The sequence below is a fragment of the Glycine max genome, chromosome 9 (genome assembly GCF_000004515.6).
Source record: "Glycine max cultivar Williams 82 chromosome 9, Glycine_max_v4.0, whole genome shotgun sequence".
Lineage (NCBI taxonomy): Eukaryota > Viridiplantae > Streptophyta > Magnoliopsida > Fabales > Fabaceae > Glycine > Glycine max.
Window position 1 is genome coordinate 19,067,450 of NC_038245.2, and position 21,503 is coordinate 19,088,952.

Consider the following 21,503-nt stretch of genomic DNA (forward strand, 5'->3'; position numbering starts at 1 on the left):
GGGTACAGACTGCGCGAGGACAATGAGAGGGAGAGGGATTTTGAAATTTAAGTGAAAGATATTTTTGCCACTTCACTTAAATTGTTGGGTGCACCATAGGTGCACCTAGCAACGGCCTAATTATGTCCAATCCAATCTTAAATTTGATTAATATCCCGTTAGGTTGTCTTACTTCTACACCTCCTTTTATGCTTCTTGCATCTCCCCTTACTTTTGCTTCACCCCTCTGCGTCATATCTTCACCTCTCAACAAAACTCCTCCCTCTCTGATGACGAAGATGATGATGTTTCAGAAAGAATAAGCTTCAGTGTCGACACCATGGCAAAAGTTATTGCAAAACAGCCTGACACCCTAAATGACAACGCGGTTTTGGAGGAAGCGACATTTTCACTTTTGCATGGTGCTAATGAATGTCGTGGAGGTGCATGATAACAAAGGGCACACATTAGTAATCGTGGTTTGTACAAAATCCCAATCCATTAATCCCTCTCCACTTGCGGTGGAGGTGCAGGGGTGCCTGATGAGTGGCATTTCTGTCCATTTGGGGTATTTTGGGGTGCAGAAAGCAAAAGATGGGTTTAAGGAAGTAATTACCCTCATAGGGAGAAGTTTCTCGAATATAGAAGTGCGGTTACAAATATCAGGAATTCATTTGCGCTTCCGAACAACAAAACAAAGTCCCCCCCCTCTCTCTCTCGGTGTCTGGAACAGAGATTGCGTTTGTTTCGCGAATTGTGAAGCCGCTGGTAAAGTTCAAATCTCGACTCTGACCACTTCTTCTGATACGATCGTTACGTCTATCAGATTCTCGTTTCTTCATTTGTTGCATCGTATGTGACGAAATTGCTAATTCGTAAATTTTGTATTTTTCGCGACGACAAAAATCGTCTCTTGGCGCTGGAATCTTCTGTTTTTTTTTTTTCTTTCTAATTCTCGTTTGAGATTGAATTGAGTGTAATTAGTTTTTCTCTGCTTTGAACTCGTTGATTCTCCAACTCTGTTTTGGAAATTCCAGTTCTCTAGGCGCTGCAATGCAATCTTCTGCTTTTCTTTTTCTTTTTCTTTTTCTAATTCTCTTTTTGAGATTGAATTGATTTTGATGAGTTTTTCTCTGTTTTGAACTTGTTTGTTTTGGAAATTGCAGTTCTCTAGGCGGTGGAACTTCTGCTTTTTCTTATTTCCTTTTGGATGAAAAGTAATTTCCGTTTGGATAAAATTAATAATGATTGGTTTTCTCTGCTTAGAACTTGTTGGTTCTCCAAATTGTATTGGAAATTGTGGTTAATCTTCTGTGTTTTCTAATTTTCTTTTGAAATTTCAGTGGAAAGTAATTTCCGTGTGGATAAATTGATTACGACTTGTTTTCTCTGTTTTGAACTTGTTTGTCCAAAATTGTTTCTGGAAATTGCGGTTTTTAGGGTTTGTGTTTTCTCTGCATTGAATTTTCGTTTGTGTGGAGATAGGTGAAATAGCACCAAATATGAGGGGAAGAAGCTGCAGTTACAGCCCATCACCTTCACCTCCAAGGCGTTACAGCCGAAGAAGGCACAGCCTTAGCCCTAGGGGCCGATATAGAGGATGTGATAGGGATTTGCCAACAAGTCTTCTGGTTCGAAACCTCAACAGAGATTGCAGGTATGTGTGTCAATGGAGAATTTTCGCCCTTGCAGTGGTTTTTTCTGTTTATTTACAGTGGTTGTTTGTGTTGTTATTATGTGGATCAGGATTATGGGTTTTTTTTCTTTGTTGCTTGCTTATGTTTCTTTTGTATGTAATGGAAGCATAGGTGGTTATTAGTGTGTTTGGATATCGCACTGAATTAACACTTCTACCCTACAAAATCATGGTGATACCATGAAAAAGTAGAAGCAACTATTATTTCTTGCTTTAGCTTCACCACGAAAAGCTAATTGATTTTTTTTATTCTCACCATGAAGCTGTTTCAAACATACTATGAAAGGGTGAGAGGGTAGAAACTGTTTTTTTCTCCCCTTTTGTATGACATCTATGTACCCAGTTTCCTGATGGAGCTTGAAAAAAATGGTTGTTTTATTGGGTAAAAATCTGAATCGATCATGATTTTAGGTGCTTGGTTTAATTTATTTTGTATTTTATTTCCTGTTTTCTGAGGGAGATTTCTTGTAATGTTAAAAGCTATTATTTTTATGTGTTTCAGTGCTTGGATTAATTTATTTTATAGGAATAATGATTACTTATTTTTCAGTTTTCTGATGGAGTTTGCTTGTAATGCAAAATGCTATTATTTTTCCATGAATAATATCAAACAGACTTGCACTTGATGAACTGATTTGGATTTTTACTTCTATACTCATTTTGCAGGCCAGAAGATCTGCATGGTCCATTTGGCCAATTTGGTCCTCTTAAGGATGTTTACCTGCCTCGAGATTATTATACTGGGTATGTGTTTTTTCATTGGCCTAAACATAGTTCCTTGTGTGTTGAAAGATTTCTTAGCCAGCCACTTTGATAAATTGTTCTAGTAGTGTTTATTTAACTAAGAAATTTCCAACTCTGAAGTTGTGTTAAGTTATCTCCTGAATTGGGATTTCAAAATTTTTTGTAGTGGCTTTTTACCTAAGTATTCAGTTTTGTCACTTCTTTCTCAGTAACAATTAATACTCCAATTATTTTTATGGAAATTTGGTTGTTTTATTGAAAGAGTTGAAGACACAAATGAAGTAATATAAGAGTACTGTGTTGAAGAGAAGAAAGAAGTAATAAAGAGTGCTCTGTTGAAGAAAAGAAAGAAGTAATAAGAGTTCTGTTCAAGGTGATGTTAGTGTCCTTGAAGGTTTGGAAGGTTGAGTTTGAATTCATTGTGAAGAAGTTGAAGTCTTGAAGAGTTCAATCTCAATTAATACTTTGGCTTCTACGAGGTTAGCAAATCCATGTGGTGTTTATAATTGATTTCTATGGAGTGTTGAGAAAGTGACTTGTGATAGTTTGGGAGTCAGGATCATATTTGTGGATATCTGCAATCAAGCCACCTTCCGTATGCAGGTGTGTTTACTTATTAAACCATGCATATGGTGTAACTTATGACTTCAAATTTTATGGTACAGGGAGCCAAGAGGTTTTGGGTTTGTCCAATATGTGGACCCAGCTGATGCTGCAGATGCAAAATATCACATGGACGGTCGAATTCTTCTTGGTCGTGAGATAACTGTAGTGTTTGCTGAAGAAAACAGAAAGAAACCTGCTGAAATGAGAGCAAGAGAACACAGGAGGTAAGGATTAGTTGTTTGTATTTTGCAATGTTATTTAACAGGTTTTAGTAGTAGAGTCTTATATTGTCATGTCATTGGCTTTTGTTTATTGTTACCTGATGTTTGAATTTTTTTTTTTAATTTAATCTCTAGGGATCGATCGCATGATTACAGGCGATCTTCACGAACCTATTCTCCTAGTCCAGACTATTCTCCTTCTCCAAGACGAAGGCGACATTACAGGTTTGTTTACTTATGTAATAAATTTAATTTCTGATACAAAGGATCTGCAGTGTTTGTACTCACCTATATTATGATTCAGGTCAATCTCACCAAGGGACAGAAAGTATAGGGATCGATCATACTCTAGATCATCTTATGCATCAAGAAGCCGCAGCAGAAGTAGGAGTTACAATAGGAGTTTGAGCCGAAGTCCGGGCTACTCTAGGTGATTAACTTGATAAGCATGGTGGTGGGTGCGGTGGACAATGCTTTAGTTTGCATATGTATTTTTTATGGAGCTTGTGTGTTGAAATACTTCAGAATGTTGGTATTTTGTTCATCTAGTAGAGAGGATTTGGCGTGGTTTTGTTTCAGCTTTATTACTAGACAACATTTGTACTTGATATTTAATTCTAGTTTTATTGAACTGGTTGTGTTAGATTAAGATTTTGATTTGTGCCATTCTGGCTACATATTCTTGTCATTGGGTTATGGATTTTCATTATGTATAGTTTTTCTTCTACGATGCCCATTGCCTAGTCGTCTTAGTTAACATTGTTAATGTTTATTTTTAGTGTATTAGTATGAGAAACAGGCAATACTACTACTCTACTGGTTTGAATTTTTTTTAATGAAATCATCTTCAGATCATACTTTGAGCATATTTGAAGACTCATTTATGCAAAGGAAACTCTATCACCCTAAAATTATCGTATACCCTTCAATGGTGAGTCAAAATGAGATAAAGTTTTGAAGTTTATCTCTAAAATTCGTAATACTCTCAAGTATCGCACTGGAAAAAAACGACAGTAAAGTCTTAGATAATATCGTTGAGTGGCAAAGCTCTAACTTCTGCTATTTATTATTCTTTACAAGCGCAAATAAATTTCCCCTCATAATTACCAGAAGAAGTAAAAATGCCATCATTTTTTTCCTTCTCTTAGATGTGTTTTGTGTGTCTATGAAAAATAAAAGGGTGTGTGTGTATTTTTTCCTAAAGAATCTTGCTAATTTACCTTTTTTTTTTGTTGATTATAGTTGAAGTGATGCTCTTTCTTGACCAAGATTAAAAAGTTAGTTGAAAGTGTTACTTTTGAACACTTTCTTTATACATATAACTGCTTTAATCTTTATATTGTTTATGTATGCCACTGATTTTATCATGTTACCATCTGAAGTGCGTAGTTAAAATATGGGAATGACAGGCATTTCAATAATTCTTTTCTTCCTTTGTTGGAACAAATGTAATATGTAATAGGTCTCATCTTCGGCACAGTATATCATACATGCACAGATAAATTTCCCCTCATAATTACCCCTTGATCTGCACAACAGTTTGAAATATTATATTGGCATCCCTTTATATATTACACTAATCCTTCATGTTTAAAAAAATTACACGGACGCCCCTCTAAGGGAGGTGGTTGTAAACATTATATAAAGATAAATATTATGTGCAATCCGGAAAAAATCTCATGGAAGTATTAATGTAATGTGCTCAACTTATATTATGAAAAACTTCTCTATGTGCCTTTGCGCCTAATATAATATTTAGATATTTGAGAGCAAAAATTTCAAAGGTATGAATTAACGTAGATGCCTTTGCGCCATGCATCGTACTATTTATCTTATTTCATATTTTTTCACTTTTTTTTTTCTCATCTCTCTCTTTTTTTTATTATAAAATATTTTATGGGATAAAATTAATGATACTCTTTATAAGAAATAATAATGGAAGTTAGGGAACAGTGTTTTTGACAATGATAATATCATTATCTTTTATTATCACTAGAGAGACGCCCGTGTCGATGCACGGGCTCATATTTCTATTTGAATATTGATAAATGTAAAATATGTTAAAATATATGTATAATGTTTGAAAATTTTATTTAATGGGACGATAATAATATTGAAACATGTGTAGGGAAACGAAAACATTAATTTAAGAATGTATTTGAAACTAACCTGATTGTATGATTCAATGGTGTTGGAAAGATTATGATGGTAACATCTTCTACGGAGTGAGAGACTATACAACATAGTATTGATGTATACTGCAATATAAGAAATGATATACTAATAAGCATAGTATATTGTAATTATATAATTAGAAATTGACAAACTGAAGATGAAACAAACAATTAGTGTTTGATAGAAAATGAATTTGAATAATGAAAATATACATGAAAAAAAAGGATTTGGAAATCATACCATGTTTATAAGTTTGCAAAAACTTCTTTGTATACTACATTAATGGTAGTATTTTTGGGAGTATCATGAATAAGAATGTGGAGCCCTTTTTTGCTTTGAACTCGTGAAAGTGCAACATATAATTGGCCGTGAGAAAAAATTGGGGTTGACAAATACAATCCAACATGTGTCAATGACTGTCCCTGAGATTTGTTAATTGTCATTGCAAATGAAATCATGAATGGAAATTGTCTTCTAATTAGCTTGAATGGCCATGGTGAATTAGAAGGAGAAAGATTCATTCTTGGTATGTATGTTCTATGACCTATGTTGGGCCCAATAATAATCTCCGCTTCAACAACACTTGAACCAAGTCTTGTAACAATAAGCCTAGTTTCGTTGCATAACCCATCAGCTTGGTCCAGATTTCGTAGTAGGATGATGGGAGTACCAACCTTGATTCTGAGCTTGTGATTGGGTATTCCTAATGTCTTCAATGAGTTTAGAAATTCAGCTGTTAGTACTCCAAAAGCAGGTGAGTAGTTCATCTGATTTGTCAACAAAATCAGCATTACAATACTCTTTCTCCTCACCAGGAATCAAAGACAGGACATAGTCATTTATTTTATCAACAACATCTTTTGTAGAGGCAAGGACAACTTTTTTTTGCAAGAAATCTCCATTGTTGTAGTTGTGTAATAAGTCTGGATATGTTGCTTCAACAATTGCCTGGATAGGATCTTGAAAGTCCTTGATAAGAAACTCATCTGGGATGGTGATTTCACCATAACCATCATTTGGTTCTTCAAGTTTACCATCACCTATGTCTAGCAGCCACTCAAAAAATTGTTTTAGTTCATCCAAGTTGGAATGGTCAGTAGGATTTGATTGCAATCGCATAGTTTTTGTCAGCTTTAGAATTTGACAATGGTTCCAAATGTAAGATGAATTTAGAGTTGCATAGACAATGTCAGAACGATTACCTCTTGGCACAACAGGTAGTATTTGATGGAAATCACCACCGAAAACAATGACCTTTCCTCCAAAAGGATTGCCGTTGTGCATGATGTCCTGTAAACTTTTGTCAAGGGCCTCAATACTGTATCTATGACACATTGGAGCTTCATCCCATATGATGAGTTTTGTGATATGCAACAATTCAGCCAAATCACTCCCTTGATGGATATTGCGTGTAGAATTTTGTGTTGCAGGGACAAGAATAGCAAACTTAGAATGTGTTGTTCTACCGCCAGACAATAGTATTGAGGCAATCCCACTTGAAGCCACTGTTAAAACAATGCCGCCAGTAGAGAGTATAGCAGATGATAAAGTTTTCCACACAAATGTCTTGCCTGTGCCACCATATCCATACAGAAAATAAACTCCACCTGATTGAGTTGCAACCACATGCATAATCTTATTAAAAATAGAAGCCTGCTCATCTGCATTTAGTAATGTATGAATGATTTATTGTTAGTGTGTATTGTTGGGCATTCATATTGTGTTAGTAAAAAGTGAAATATTTTGTAAATACCTGTTAGCGACTGGTAGCATTTGTCAAATTCGGTGGCCAATATGTCCCTGTCGTAAGCCAGTTCATTGTAGATGAGATTATTTTGGTGCGGGTTGGCGGCATATCCTAGTGGGTATGACATTGAAGGAAAATCTCGTAGGATTTTCCTGTTGGCTTGCAGGAGGTTTTCAATTTCCGTCAAACAAAGATGCATTTTTTCTTTGTCTGTTAGTTGGATGCCTATGAATAGTAAAAAATGACATTGTCAGTAAGTGAGTATTTTGCTATGATTGATACATATTTATTTAGGATTGATGAAATTACCTTGTCTCCTATGATTAAATACAATATCATCTGCCATCCATTGCCAAGTTTGTTTCCACACATATTCTGGCCTATCCATGGTATTCATAAATAGCAGCTTCACAAATAACTTCCTAAGATAGTGTGGAGTTCCCTAACTGTTTGCTTCTCGTAAGGCACCAACAAATTCTTGATCACTTCCTAGAAAACCTTTTGCAAAGCATGCTTCTCTGAATGTATGATAGACAACATTTTCTACTGTTCTAATATCTTCGTAACATTGTGATCCTTTAGCAGAGGAAAGCATCATCCTCATGCAGAACAACTCTCCACTGGAAGGGGGCACCCAAATGAGCCCGCCAATAGTATTTCCTTGTTTCCTTGGTTTCCAGCATCTTTTTCGTGCATCATAAACAAATTTGGAAACATATTCACCATAAGTAAGATCTCGTCCATGATGGTATATTTTATTAAAATCCATCCAAGCTGTGAACATTGATTCTTTGATTGTACTCTTATCCAGTACTGTGCCAATTTCTTGACTATCTTTCCAGTAAACAGACTGTTGATTTTCTAGGTGGAAATAAAGGCGTTCAACTGCTGGTGCACGTCCATGCATTGGGAATGCGAAAATCTTCCAACATGCTTCAGGAGCCGACACATACCTGGAGAATGAAAAATAAAATATGAACACATAATTTGTAGTAATTATTAATTAATGAAATAACAAAGGGTTTTTTTGTCTATAGAAGAAATGCATTTAATGAGAAGATGATGGACACATACCGACAGTCAAGATAATGTTTAATTTCATCATGAACCTGATTGTGTGTGCCATCCTGGTTTTGGTCATTGACAATAGCTGCTGTAATCCGATCAGATCCTTTGTTGATGTACTTAAACATGTATTTTATTGAGGTACTTTGATTACACCATTCCACATTTAGGTGTGTTCTATATTTGAGTAGCAAATGTGGACTATATGGGACAACAAATCGATTATCGAGTTGAACACCCTGCTTTTGCACAGTTCGTCTGGTATCTCTTCTTCTATAAACATGAAAACCATCTTGGTCAACAATTGTGGCTGGCTGAAACTTTTTTGGGAAAAACCTGATACACTTGCCATTGGCCATACATGGTGCCCTTCTGTTGGCTAGTCCACATGGTCAATGCATCATATGGTTGGAGACAATTTGATACAATTCTGGATGTGCGTCCTTGTTTGGTATCTCAACAGAAATTATGTTGTCAATGTCTTCTGGATTTGGATACTTATTTGAAGGATGCAAAAAGATTAAGATATGAGCATGAGGCAATCCTCTTTTTTGCCGCTCAATGGTGTAAACAACTGTATTACAAATAAAATATCAGTAGCATGATTAATAATGTATAATTCTAAGTATAATTGTAAAATTGGAATGTAGGAAAAAATTGATGTAGGTGGTAATTACTTACATGCAAAAATGGGACCAAACACATGTCCACTTTTAAGATCATGCATCAACTAGTTTAGTTTCATTTTGAATACCCGTGACACAACATCAGGGCAATCATGAGCGGTAAAAATTGACTTTGCAACTTGTCGTTGTATTTCTGGCCATGCTGGATTGCACGTTAATGTCAAGAATAGGTCAGGAAATCCAACATGGGCACAAATTGCCATCCCATTAAAATACAATTGTTCCATATATCTCTGATTACCAACGAACGAACTTGGTAGTATAATTCTCTTACCTTTTTCATTGCCTTGGGTTAGGGGCTGATTATTACAGTCATTTAAATTGATGTACTTGTCAACTCGGAGTTCTTGTTGATGTTGTCTAACATAGTTTAGTTTTTGAGACTCAATCATACAATACCCATCAACAACCCATTAGTGAAACAATATTCTTGAATGAAGTATTGTTTGTGTTTCATTATCCCTTGATTGCATCCTGTAACAAAAATACTCACGCATGGTAACTTTGTTCCTCTTTGCAGCATGGTTATTCGGATGATCCTTATGAAGAATGTTTGGTCTGTAGCCATCTTCACCGTGTGGGTACAAAAGAGGATATTGCAAAGGTAAATATGCAGGATGAAGTTCATTTATTCTTTGCAGCATGCCTGTTTGCTTCTCGATGATGATATCTCTGTTATTCACTGTATGCTCGTCACCAACAATTAAAGCAGCCACTTCAGAAGCATTTGTCAAATTATATAATCTGCCATCTGATTGTCTGTCACTAATGAGCTTTAGTTTCAGGTCACACACTGCAGAAGATTCCAGTTTATCCCTTGCCATTCTGAATTTTTGTGCATATGGATTGTGGGTATCTAGCATATTCTTGATACCAATTATAATGTCTTCATCAACATTATTTTTGATACTGGACATAGACAATTGTTAACGGTAACCATTCTTAAAAAAATATTTAAATTTAAATAACTATAAAGGTGACATTAGATTAGTCGAATGTTTAGACTTACGGGTATTGTGAAAGCCTATTGTTGACTTCGTTTTCCGTGTCATAAATATATAGTTGTGCAAACTTTGGTGAGTTATCAGGCATAGGTAGGAGGCTTCCAATAAGGTGATGCGATTGACCATGTATGCGCAATGTAGGAGGACCTCTTCCAGTATTATAGGATGTGTCCACTTTGACACCAGGAGATGTGAATGCAAACATTAGGTTGTATAAACATATGTTTTGCTGGAATTTCTTTGCTTGTGAATCTCTGCTGTCAAAGAGTAGTTGCCGCAAGGGTTGCAGAGCATCATGTAGTATTGGCAGTTGTATTTTTCCATCACCACAACATAATGAAAACTTTGGGTTTTTTGTCTGTTTATCTTTATTAATCCTCTCATCATACCACATCTTCGCTTTACATTGCTTGCATTGCCAAATTGAATCTCCAATATCCTTGTAACCTGCACCTACATGTAAATGCAGAAATTTAGACTGTGTACATTGTCAAAGGTAATGAAGGACAATACAACATAATTTGGACAGTGAATGTAAAAACCGGTATTTTCATTGTCATATGGTGCGTCTAGATTACCATCATAATCGATATCAGCAAAATCCTTAGTTGCTATGTCGTCAAATGAATAATCTATATAGCACATACATAGTCAGCAATTAAATACAAATAGTTGGAAATTTAAAAATGTTGTAATTAACATAACAACATATTACCTGTAACAATGTCTTCTTGTGTTATATCGAGTTCGTCATCAGTGTCATCCGAGATGTGCTCTATTAGTTTGGAATTGAATATTGTGTATCTTCCTGAATTTATATGTTGAGAAGTCATCCCAATCTGAGTAGGTCGACAACCTGTAGTTGTATGTGGTGCAGTACATGGTGATGAATTAAGGGTTGACATAGTTATATTCTCTTTCCCAAACTTGGACAACAAATTCCTCTGTATCGAAGAAGCATTGATGGTACGTGAATTGACAAAATTTTTTGGTCGAGTTTCAAATTGCCTTGTAAAATATTGTTCTTTTTGATTCACAGACAAAGTGCTTTCTGATAATGGTGTAGACTGTGTATGTGGTAAGGCACTGTCTACAAAAAGGTGTGTTTCACATGGTGAGGTACGTCTACGCTTTTCTGCACCAATAATTGTGATACATGCATAAATATTTATAAAATAAGTACAAATTAAAAGAATATTTGAATGTATTGTTACCACTATGTAAATCTGGATTTGGAGTGGCAAAACTTTGTCTTCTTTCTTGCAAAATGTGTTTTCTATGTTTCCTCCGTTGAGCAAAATTTTCCATTTAACCTTTTCGTAATGAATAAGTTCTACAATATTGTGTCAGAGCTTCATAATGAAAATGTCAGATCAACATACTCAAATACCATCATCTCATATACATCCCATACATGTACATTAAAGAGTGGACAATAATTAATGTAAAGTATAATTTATTGCATTAACATAAAAAGCTTACTTGAGAGTTAGCAGTAGAAGTAAGTGATGTGGTGTTGTTGTTTAGCAGCTTCACTTTTGGTTCATCATTTATGAATATATGCGTTTTAGATGGTGGTGAATGTGAGTGAATGTTATTGAAGATGGGAGACTGAGATTATGAATTATTCTCCATTAGTATTCTGCACTGAAGCTGTTAAACAAAAAAGAAGAAGTGGTTTCGGTACATTGGCTGTAATTCGTGGAGTTTTCTTTTCCTCCAAGCCTTTGATCAAATATTGCATGGCCTTCACGCTTGTGTCAATCAGGCCCACAGTACACAACAATACTTGTTATTAATTGCTCCATTAAATGTGGTTGTAGCCTTTATGGATATGCACGACAATGTTATAATTAATCCTGGAAATTTGTACTTTTGATTTGACAAACGGGAAAAGTTGCTTTATTGTGATATATTTTTTAATATTTAATATTTAATATATTAATATACATCGATATTTGTTAATATCCACAGTAGATTTTTTTTGATTAAAATATATTTTATAAATATCCACAGTAGTTAACATCGTATATATTAGTCATCGTATTTGATGTAGGTTGGTAAAATTAAAAATTTGTTGGTGTTCAAATAGAATGATTAATAAGACTAAAAACTAAATTCATCGTACGCATTACATTGTTTCAGTCTAGTTGGATGGATGTTATACTGACATTCGAAATATTAAGCAATTAGGAATAAATATCATATTAATTAATTAACATCAAATACCTTATTCAAACATGTAAAGGCATAAATATAGCAACTAAGTAAATTCATAATCAATAGCATCCAAATTTTAAGCGAGATATTGTTCATAAAACTTACATTACAAATAACAAATTGTCTGGTTCCCCAAGGGAATATTGAAATGGTTAAAAATATGACATGATTACTAAATAAAATATCAAAAAAAGTTACAAATATTTTAAACCAAAATATTAAAGGCTAGTGGATTCTGAAGATAAATAATCAAGGGGAGTCGTCCTCGTCCCACACTGTCTGCTTTCTGGCAATGACCTCCCAAAGAAGTTGATTCGGCCTGAAATAAAAGACAACTTCGTCACCGACCATCAAATCATTTTCTGTTAACAATTGGAACCATGGCTCAGCAAGACATTGAAGCCCATTATGGATACTCAACTTCCAAAAGTGACGACGCCCACGAACACCAAGGACAATAATATATTGTCTCCTGCATTAACATAACTCACAGCATCGAGTGGCAGTACCTACATTGGAACGAAGCTAGTGAGTAAATATTTAAAAGGTATGATATTAGAAAACAAAAACAAACTTCATATGACCAAAGTGTTACCAATGGATAAAGTCTAACAATCATGCGATTATCGACATCCATAGTAAACACATATTCTCTGGCATAATGGGGAGGCTTGCCACATGCCTGTGCATGGAGTGGCGGTGAGAAGTGGATATCAAACTTCCAATTCTTGTCCGGCGCAGCAAATGTGATCATCACACCTTCATATATTCTCATATCCCTCCTAAAGTGTTTGAGACCATCAACAATGTAGACTCGGTTATTAAATTTTCTAACTCTTATATGGTGCTTGTTTCCATTGTAGTCCAACACCACATAATTTGGGTAATCTGGAGCCCATTGTTTATGATAAAGTGAGGGTACCTCAATGATATTCTGGAAGTAAAGACCTAAACATGTTACTGATTTATATGGGATCATGTAAATATTACAACATATATTATTTTTTTGTGGGATTAAGAAAAATGGATAAATATCATAGAGGATGACAAATACTTACCCTGTCAATATGAAATACAACCTTAAATTGGTATGTCATACCGAATGTGAATAACATAGGTGAGTCCTGAATGGCATAACCAAAATGCAAGTAAATAAAATAATTTAATGCAAACAAATAATGAGACATAACAGCAGGTATACGAAGGTACTGATGAAAATGATCAATAAATACCGTTAATGTTTCGAATACAAACCTTAATATTCAATGATCCGACAAAAAAATGTAGTGAATCATGCACACGCGGGATTATAAGGCAACACAAACAAAAATAATGGTTCATTACAACAAACCAAAAATCAGAATAGAAAAATACGATATATGAAGGCACTACAAAATATATGTACTTGAGTTTGTGTTTGGAAGACATTTTTAAAAAAACATGTAACAAAAGATGGACTAAAATGCAAGCAAAGTATAATAAATATACAAACCAAAAAAAAAAGGGGAATCATGGAAGATATGATGAAAATCGTCAACACCGTCCAAGTTAGGCAAACACACATGAATTGAATAACCAATTTATAAGGAACATAAACATATAAGAAGTATGACACAAATAATAGGAAAAGACATAAATCTTACAGTCATATTTTCCAAATCTGGGGACTGAACATGATGAATATCGTAGTCAACAGTGTTACAAACATGAACATCATGTAGTCTATAAACAACATATACATATAACATACATATAATATATAATAACCATACAAAATGGAGGGAAAAGTAAAATACACTAAAAAAATTGCAAGGATGAGTGATGAACCAAAGTTGAACATATACAAATGAGAAGGAAAAGACGAACGATGGAAAAACATATACAAAGTAAAGACGAAGGATGGAAAAGTTAAAGAATTTACGACATTGGAGGCGGTTGATGATTGTGTACTCATACTGTTAAGGGTTGTATGATGTTCTTTGAGAAATGACATAAGAAATGTGGATAATTGTTGGTGGTGGTTTGATATATTGAACGTTTTGTAATTATTATTGAATGAAAATGAACGGGGTTTAGTAAGTACATAATGTACTTGTCGTAGCAGTTATTGCTTATTGGAAACCGATTTTTAAGTGACGTCTCTTCAAATATACTATTTGATACTATTTAATAGCGCCACTATCAACACTTAATTAACAATTAATAATAATAAAGGTTTTCTTAATTATATAAACTAAATTAAAATATTTAATACTGCTGATGTGTATTAGTTTGGAGACTTTTACACTTCCCGTAATGATAATGATTACCTTTCTCACCTCCCAATAATGATTAGACTACTACAACTTTCGACACATATATTGTGCATTGGGAATTTGCACCTGTTCACATTTGTACTCTATATCTGCTCAATTAATTATATAAATCTCCTATAATAATTACTATGTACTGGTCTATATCTAAATTGTACCCATAAGCCTTATTATAGCTATAAGCCCATGATCGTTTTTATGGCCATAATATTATATATTATATATTATAAAGTATAAAGTATAGGCATCCAGCATACCTATATATGTAATAATTCCAAGAAGATCCTTTGGTCGAATTTTGTAAATGAGTATACGTTACCTTGATAACTACGTCAGCATTGATATGTGAAGCTTTAAATTCTACGTTTGTACTTGTCAACCTGCAAGTAAATAAAAGTATCACATTCCATATTCCATATTAAAATTATATATTAAAATGATAATACTCAATTTTTGGTTACGAAAATAAAAGACATAAAATGTTCTGAACCAATTGAGTAAACGAATTCGAATCTTAGAACAATTTTAATTTAATTGTAATACAATGCATAAAAGAATTCAAACACCTGCATGTAAATAAAAGTATGACATTCCATATTAAAATTATATACTAAAATGATAAAACTCAAGTTTTGTTTACTAAAATGAAAGACATAGAATGTACTGAACAAATTGATTACACAAATTTGAATTTGACAACAATTTTAATTTCATTTTAATACAATGCATAAAACAATTCAAACGCAACACAAAACGTTGAATGATTTCAGTGTTTTCAAGAACAATTAAAAGACATTAATGTTTGGTATTATATTGTTAATCTTATATTCGAATTTCATTATCAACAATTTTAAAGTTATTATTTTGTTATTATCATATTCTACATTATCTATTTTATAAATTAACTCAAGGTTGATGCTGGTATAAGTTGTAACATCCATACAATTCATTCTTCATACACCGGTAATTAAACTTGTTCCACATCACAAAATACATCATAATGATGACCTAATTGTTCAAACCAAAAGGTATGACATGTCAAACATAACATACATACATCACTTAAAAAGTTACAGTTTTTTAAATGAAAATAACAACTAATTACTCAGCTTTTATATGCTTGTTGGTCGATAGTTCATATGTGGCGAACTCGTCACTATCAAACTGACTACTTCCTTGCTGATCGGACATTCTTTTTGCAGGAGTTACAAGGGCAGTATTTCCAGGATCATATTCAGCTGATTGTGACAATGAAGGTTGTGTAACAATACATATATTATTAGTAAATAACAATTATTAGTAAATAGCAATACAATAATAATTAAAGTGATTCCCGGTAAAAACAAATAATATAAACAAATAAATAAAATGTCTACTGTAGGATGGTAATCTTGTTGTGATGAAGATGCAGCACCAACAGCCAGTGACTTGTTGCTTATACATTGTTCATCCTGCAGGTAAGAATAGATTGATAAGAAAAATTATTTTTTAAAAACTACAAATTACACTGACATGGTCAAATTATTATTACCTGTAGACCTAGCGTGGATATCACTTATTGTATATGATGTTCCTGTTCACTAAAATCCAACACAGATGATTGGTGCATTTGTATACGGTGTTTGAAACTGACAACCCAAGTTTTACCCAACAATTGATCAACATACGCAGGGAACACCTTGATCTCATCACCACTCTACAAATAAAAAATCATTTTAAATACACATTTGTGTTCATTGATCGTTTTGTAATATAAATAACTTATCGCAATCAACTCTTGACGACATTCATTTGCAGTTTTACCAAATATTTTGATACATATTGCATCCCAAAAATGGAAGTTAGCCTTCTCCCCATTTTATTCCATCTTGACAACTAACTTATACCTAGACCAACAAAACATTGTTACAGAAAACAGTGAATGTGGATGACTTAAACAACAAAAATTCTAATTTAATTCAATTCATATTTGGCAAAAAATAGATGTTACCTTGGAATAGTGTGAGTAACATGGTTCTGGCACGAACGGCAGGCTGCACCTATTTATAATGGATCAAAAGTGGTAGTACAGTATGGACAATTGTCATAACTCCATGGTGTATCAATCATCACTTCATCGATAGTGCTAACAGAGTAACATTCCTAAATAAGTTTAATTCATTTTGAAAAATTATAAGAAATTAGAAATATCATAACAAAGTCCTCGGCTAACTATAGATTAAGTTCATAACAAATTTGAAATATCATAACAGATTAAGTTCATAAAAAGAATATAATAATTTTAAAACAATGACTTTAATAATAAATAACAATATTTGAAAATGATAATGACTCTCATCATTTTAAATTAACAACAGTTAATAGACTTACCTGTCACAGAGTCTTTATTTCACAAAAGCTCACTATTTGAGCATTATGCAAAAACTTATTTTGGCAATATTGGGTAGACTGCGACTGAGAAACATCACCCTCATCATCTAGACCGCCAATATAAAATGGCACACGTAAACTGCATGAATGAAAAATATAAATGTATACCTGTACCAAACTGCTTAATAACCCAGCAAAGAAATTCAAATCATTCATTGTACCTATCATGGAACTGTTGGATTTCTACAATGTCACCATTCACATACAACTTCGAACCATGCTTTATATTCTGTACACTGAGGGGATACTTGTCTGCAAAAAATATAATGCGTATAATGCATTCATAAATTGAAGTCAACAATGAAACATTTAATAGATGGAAAATGACTTAATACTGGCCCTTGGGTTCTTTGATCTTAGCAAGGGTTAGCATAACAACCAATGGCTTTTGCACAAAATGGTTTTTCTCAATAGTATCATCCAGCTGAAGAGCATATTCCTCCCACACGGTCATGATGATCTCAACATGACTATAACATAACAAAACATATACATACATGTTGTGTCTCAACTGGGGTAGAATGACAAAATTAAATTTGATTACAGATCACAGAATACTGCAGAGCTGGATTAAAATTAAAAAGACCTGTTGTCTCTCAACTTGACAGTCACTCTGTATACAGGATTAACTGTTTTGCGTTCAATCACTTCAGCAATAACACCCACAACATCTATTTACATTGTAGACACAGTAATGCCAATTATGTTGAATATGTTCATACCAACTAATGATACGTACCAAAAAGATAAATTGCATACCAACTAAAGTATCAGGTTTTGCAACGCCTGAAATTATATCAGCAAATGAAGTAATGGAATGAACATTAGGAGGAATCTCAGGTCTGTCTACCTCTTTCACAGAGGTTGTCTTCACGAAATAAACCAAATATTTAATTGTACTCACTTTGTAGTCCGAATGAGTATCAACAACCTTCACGTTCTGAATAACATATGCACCACCACAATGCAACTTGGGCTCAAATTCAGGGAACAATTCTTGCCATAGAGTTGCCCCAATCTTTGTACCCTGCAACAAATAGAAATGAGACTTGTCAGTTAACTAAAGTAGAAAAACTTGTTAAACTGAAGAACATTTAAATTACCGTATGGTCCATCAACACCATCTCAATGGATTGTCGACCATTATGCTTGTTAAGACGCCATATATCAGTTATTCGCACCACTATCTTCCAAGTACCTTTCTCTGTATTCAGTTCACATAGGAGGTTTTCTTTGTGAGACATGACTACAAATAAATTTATGTCAAACACATTATACATACTTCTTAAGCAAATATAAGACAATTGAAGAACAAACCTGCAGGTATAGTCTTTGGGTTCTTGGTTATTCTCCGCCAACAGACAACCAAATTAAAGAGGATTGAACAAATAAATGAGGGTCGACAAAATAAATGACAACAACAAAAAAAAGTACTAAAACATGCACATGCAACATCAACAATGGTCCAACCTTTTGTCTTGTTGGCCTGCGAAAACTCATACCAAAACGCATACACCGATAAAGAAGTGAAAAAACCAAACATACCAAACCAAGCCAAACAAAAATGAAGACTAAAAGACAACAAATCTGGGTTTAGGAAACGATAACATAATGATAAAATGCCCAAAGGCCTAAGCTTTTGTTTTGTTGTCCTGCAAAAACTCAAGAATAAAACAAAAACGTATTCACTGATAGACATGCATCATAAAAAATGGTTCACAGACAAAAATAACCCACGAAAAATCGAAAACTCATATACCCTAACAAAAATGCATACACCGATATACATCGGAAAACAAAATTAACCCATGGAAAATGGAAAATGGAAAAGCTTATAAAGGATGCACATGCAGCGGCAAAAATGGGTCACAGACAAAATTAACCCACCAAAAATTGAAAAGCAAGGTATAGGAAAAGATAAACTAATGATAAAATCAACAAAGGTCCAAGCTTTTGTCTTGTTGGCCTGCGAAAACTCATATAGCATAACAAAAACAGATACACCGATATACCCCGATATTCAAAAGTCATCATACATGCCAAACCAAGCTGAAAACGAAAAACAAAAATGATGAAGAAAACCTTATAAAGGATGCACATGCATCATCAAAAATGGTTCACAGACAAAAATAACCGACCAAAAATCGAAAAGCTTGGTATAGGAAAAGATAAACTAATGATAAAATCAACAAAGGTCCAAGCTTTTGTCTTGTTGGCCTACGAAAACTCATAAAGCATAACAAAAACACATACATCGATATTCAAACCTCATCATACATGCGAAACCAAGCTGAAAACGAAAAACAAAAATGAGGAAGAAAGAGCACCTACGGTGAGTCCAACGAAAAATGCAAAGCCTGGAGAGCAAATTGAAACGGGAGAGAATTCAAAACCCACAATCCAAAAGGCACAATGGAAATGGAAAATGGAAAACTGGAAAGGCGTGTAGCAATGGAAAGTGTGAAACATTGAAAAGCGTGAAAAATTAGAAAACACATTGATAACTGAATGGGCAACGCAGAAAACGACGAAAACAATTAATGCACAGTGAAAAGACCTTTTTGGGCGGGAAGTTGGATCGCTGGCATGGTGACCCGTTAGCCCTGGCAATGCCACGTCAGCATTGTCAGGGCCTTGTTTGTATCATGATAGATGATAAGAAGGGTAAGGACCATGGATTCCCTCCTGATATGACACTTTCACATCTCCAATCTAAAGATAAGGAAAGCATGGACCAGCTTTGGGAACAATAGGTGAAAAGTTGTTGGCCAACGTGAGACCATTAGTGAATGCTTTTTTTTGTAAAACAGTGTGCAAGATCTATTGGAAGCAAATCATAATGTTTAATTATGAATTCTGAAAGTCCAAATTAATGATGTGGTTTTCTGTTTTTCTTATATTTTTTAATTCCTTTATAGGTTTTCAAATAATGCATGTGTGACCTGGTGTATTTGATTTGCTAAAAAGATAAGACAGGCAGACAACTACTAGACAAGTAGCCGAGTTACACAATAAAATTTTTTATATTGTACGTCATTTGGTGATCGATGCACGTACAAATAATTTTGTGTTGCATCTTTTTTATGTGTTTATGTACTGAATAAAATAATATAAATTTTATTATAATACCCTCTATACTATGCAATGTTTGGTTTGATTTAGAAAAATATAAAAACAAGATTTTGAAACTTTTTAAATTATTTTATTATTTTAAAAAATTTATTATCATATTTTACTAATATTTATAATTTATTAATATTATGATATATTTTAAAGCATTATTTTAGACTTATTGTTATAAAATGTTTTACAATTTATTAATTATGTTGATATATTTTTAAAAAAATCAAAATGACAATGATAGTACCTGACATCTGTAAAAGCGTAAGACACACAAAAAATCACACACATCACAACATAACATCAAACACACGGAGTGCAAAGAAAAGAGAGTCAGGCGACATGATTAATTGTCACAGTTGGGGATCGAAATGTTGTTGTCGTACCATTGCGTTGCCATGACAGTCTCAATGTTGTTGGCAATGAGGTCCTTGGACGGGAGGCTGTAGCACATGCCACATGTGCCCATGGAGATGGGGTCACTGACGCCAACGATGTTGAAGTGGAAGGGCACCATGCCGGTGGCGATGCCGTCTCGCATGGCCTTGAAGAGGTGGAGGTGCATGTTGTAGGTGTTGCTCTCGTATTATAGGGATAATATTGTATTTTTACTTTTGTTAGACACTAGACAAAAAATTATACGCGTTTAGTGAGTTACAAGTTTTTGATATTTGTTCAGTCCATTATTCTTTATTTTGTATTGTCTTTCGGTCATTTTTTTAATCAAACGTTAGACAAATAATTTTATGTTGTCCAGTCCCTTATTTTTTAGCAAATCAAATGTATCCTTAATCTCCTTTTGAGCATGTCTTCAATACTAAAGTGTTCATTATTAGAATTGTATGAGACATGTGACTTCTATAAGGACTAATAAATAAATAATTAATAATTAAAGACTAAATTGTAATAGTGTTAAATAAGACAAATTTCTAGAGATAACTACTACTTGATATGAATAGTCGTTATAAAAGGGCTAATACCCACTAATGTGAAACAAGGTTCTCTTCCCAACAGAAAAATGTTCTTTCTACTTTCTAGCTCGACAAAAAGAATAGTCAAGAAAGCAAAATTTTGTTTTTCTTTTCTTTTAAAGAATCAAAGTGCATCGGAGAGAAACCTTACTATAAAGAAATTTATGCATTGTTTATTTATTACTTATGAGAATCATATATTTCAAGATCTTATTGATTTTCTATAATTGTTAGTCTTAAAAATCCTTAAGTTTTACACTCATGTCGTTGTTGAAATATATGACGACATAAAATATGTTTTTAATCTTTGTATTTTATATAAAAATGGGTGTCTGTTTGAGTATTTTAATTTTTATTAATTTGATCTTGAAGTTTAAAAAATTTGGTTTTCGTGTGATTTTTCCTCTTAAGAAAGACAAAATCTATTGCATTTTGAAAAATTTATGAATCAAATTGATGAAAATTAAAGTTTGAGAACTAAAAAGTTTTAACAAAAATACAAAAACTAAACATATTTTATCATATAT

General features: G+C 33.6%; 1 protein-coding gene across 4 annotated transcripts; it reads left to right on the forward strand.

Annotated features, from left to right (window-relative positions):
• Nucleotides 1-446: 446 nt before the first annotated feature.
• Nucleotides 447-3,921, forward strand: LOC100816913 (heterogeneous nuclear ribonucleoprotein D-like). 4 transcript variants are annotated; one of them, XM_006586648.4, is made up of 6 exons: nt 447-747; nt 1,465-1,636; nt 2,342-2,419; nt 3,085-3,249; nt 3,382-3,471; nt 3,551-3,895. In XM_006586648.4, the coding sequence occupies exons 1-6, from the start codon at nt 522-524 to the stop codon at nt 3,678-3,680; spliced, it is 861 nt and encodes a 286-aa protein (XP_006586711.3). In that variant the 5' UTR covers nt 447-521; the 3' UTR covers nt 3,681-3,895. The 4 variants fall into 4 exon arrangements, with proteins under 4 accessions (XP_006586711.3, XP_014617037.1, NP_001239716.1 ...); XM_014761551.3 differs by having other exon boundaries at nt 661-831; NM_001252787.2 differs by having other exon boundaries at nt 664-747; nt 1,461-1,636; nt 3,551-3,921.
• The last annotated feature ends 17,582 nt before the right edge of the window (nt 3,922-21,503 follow it).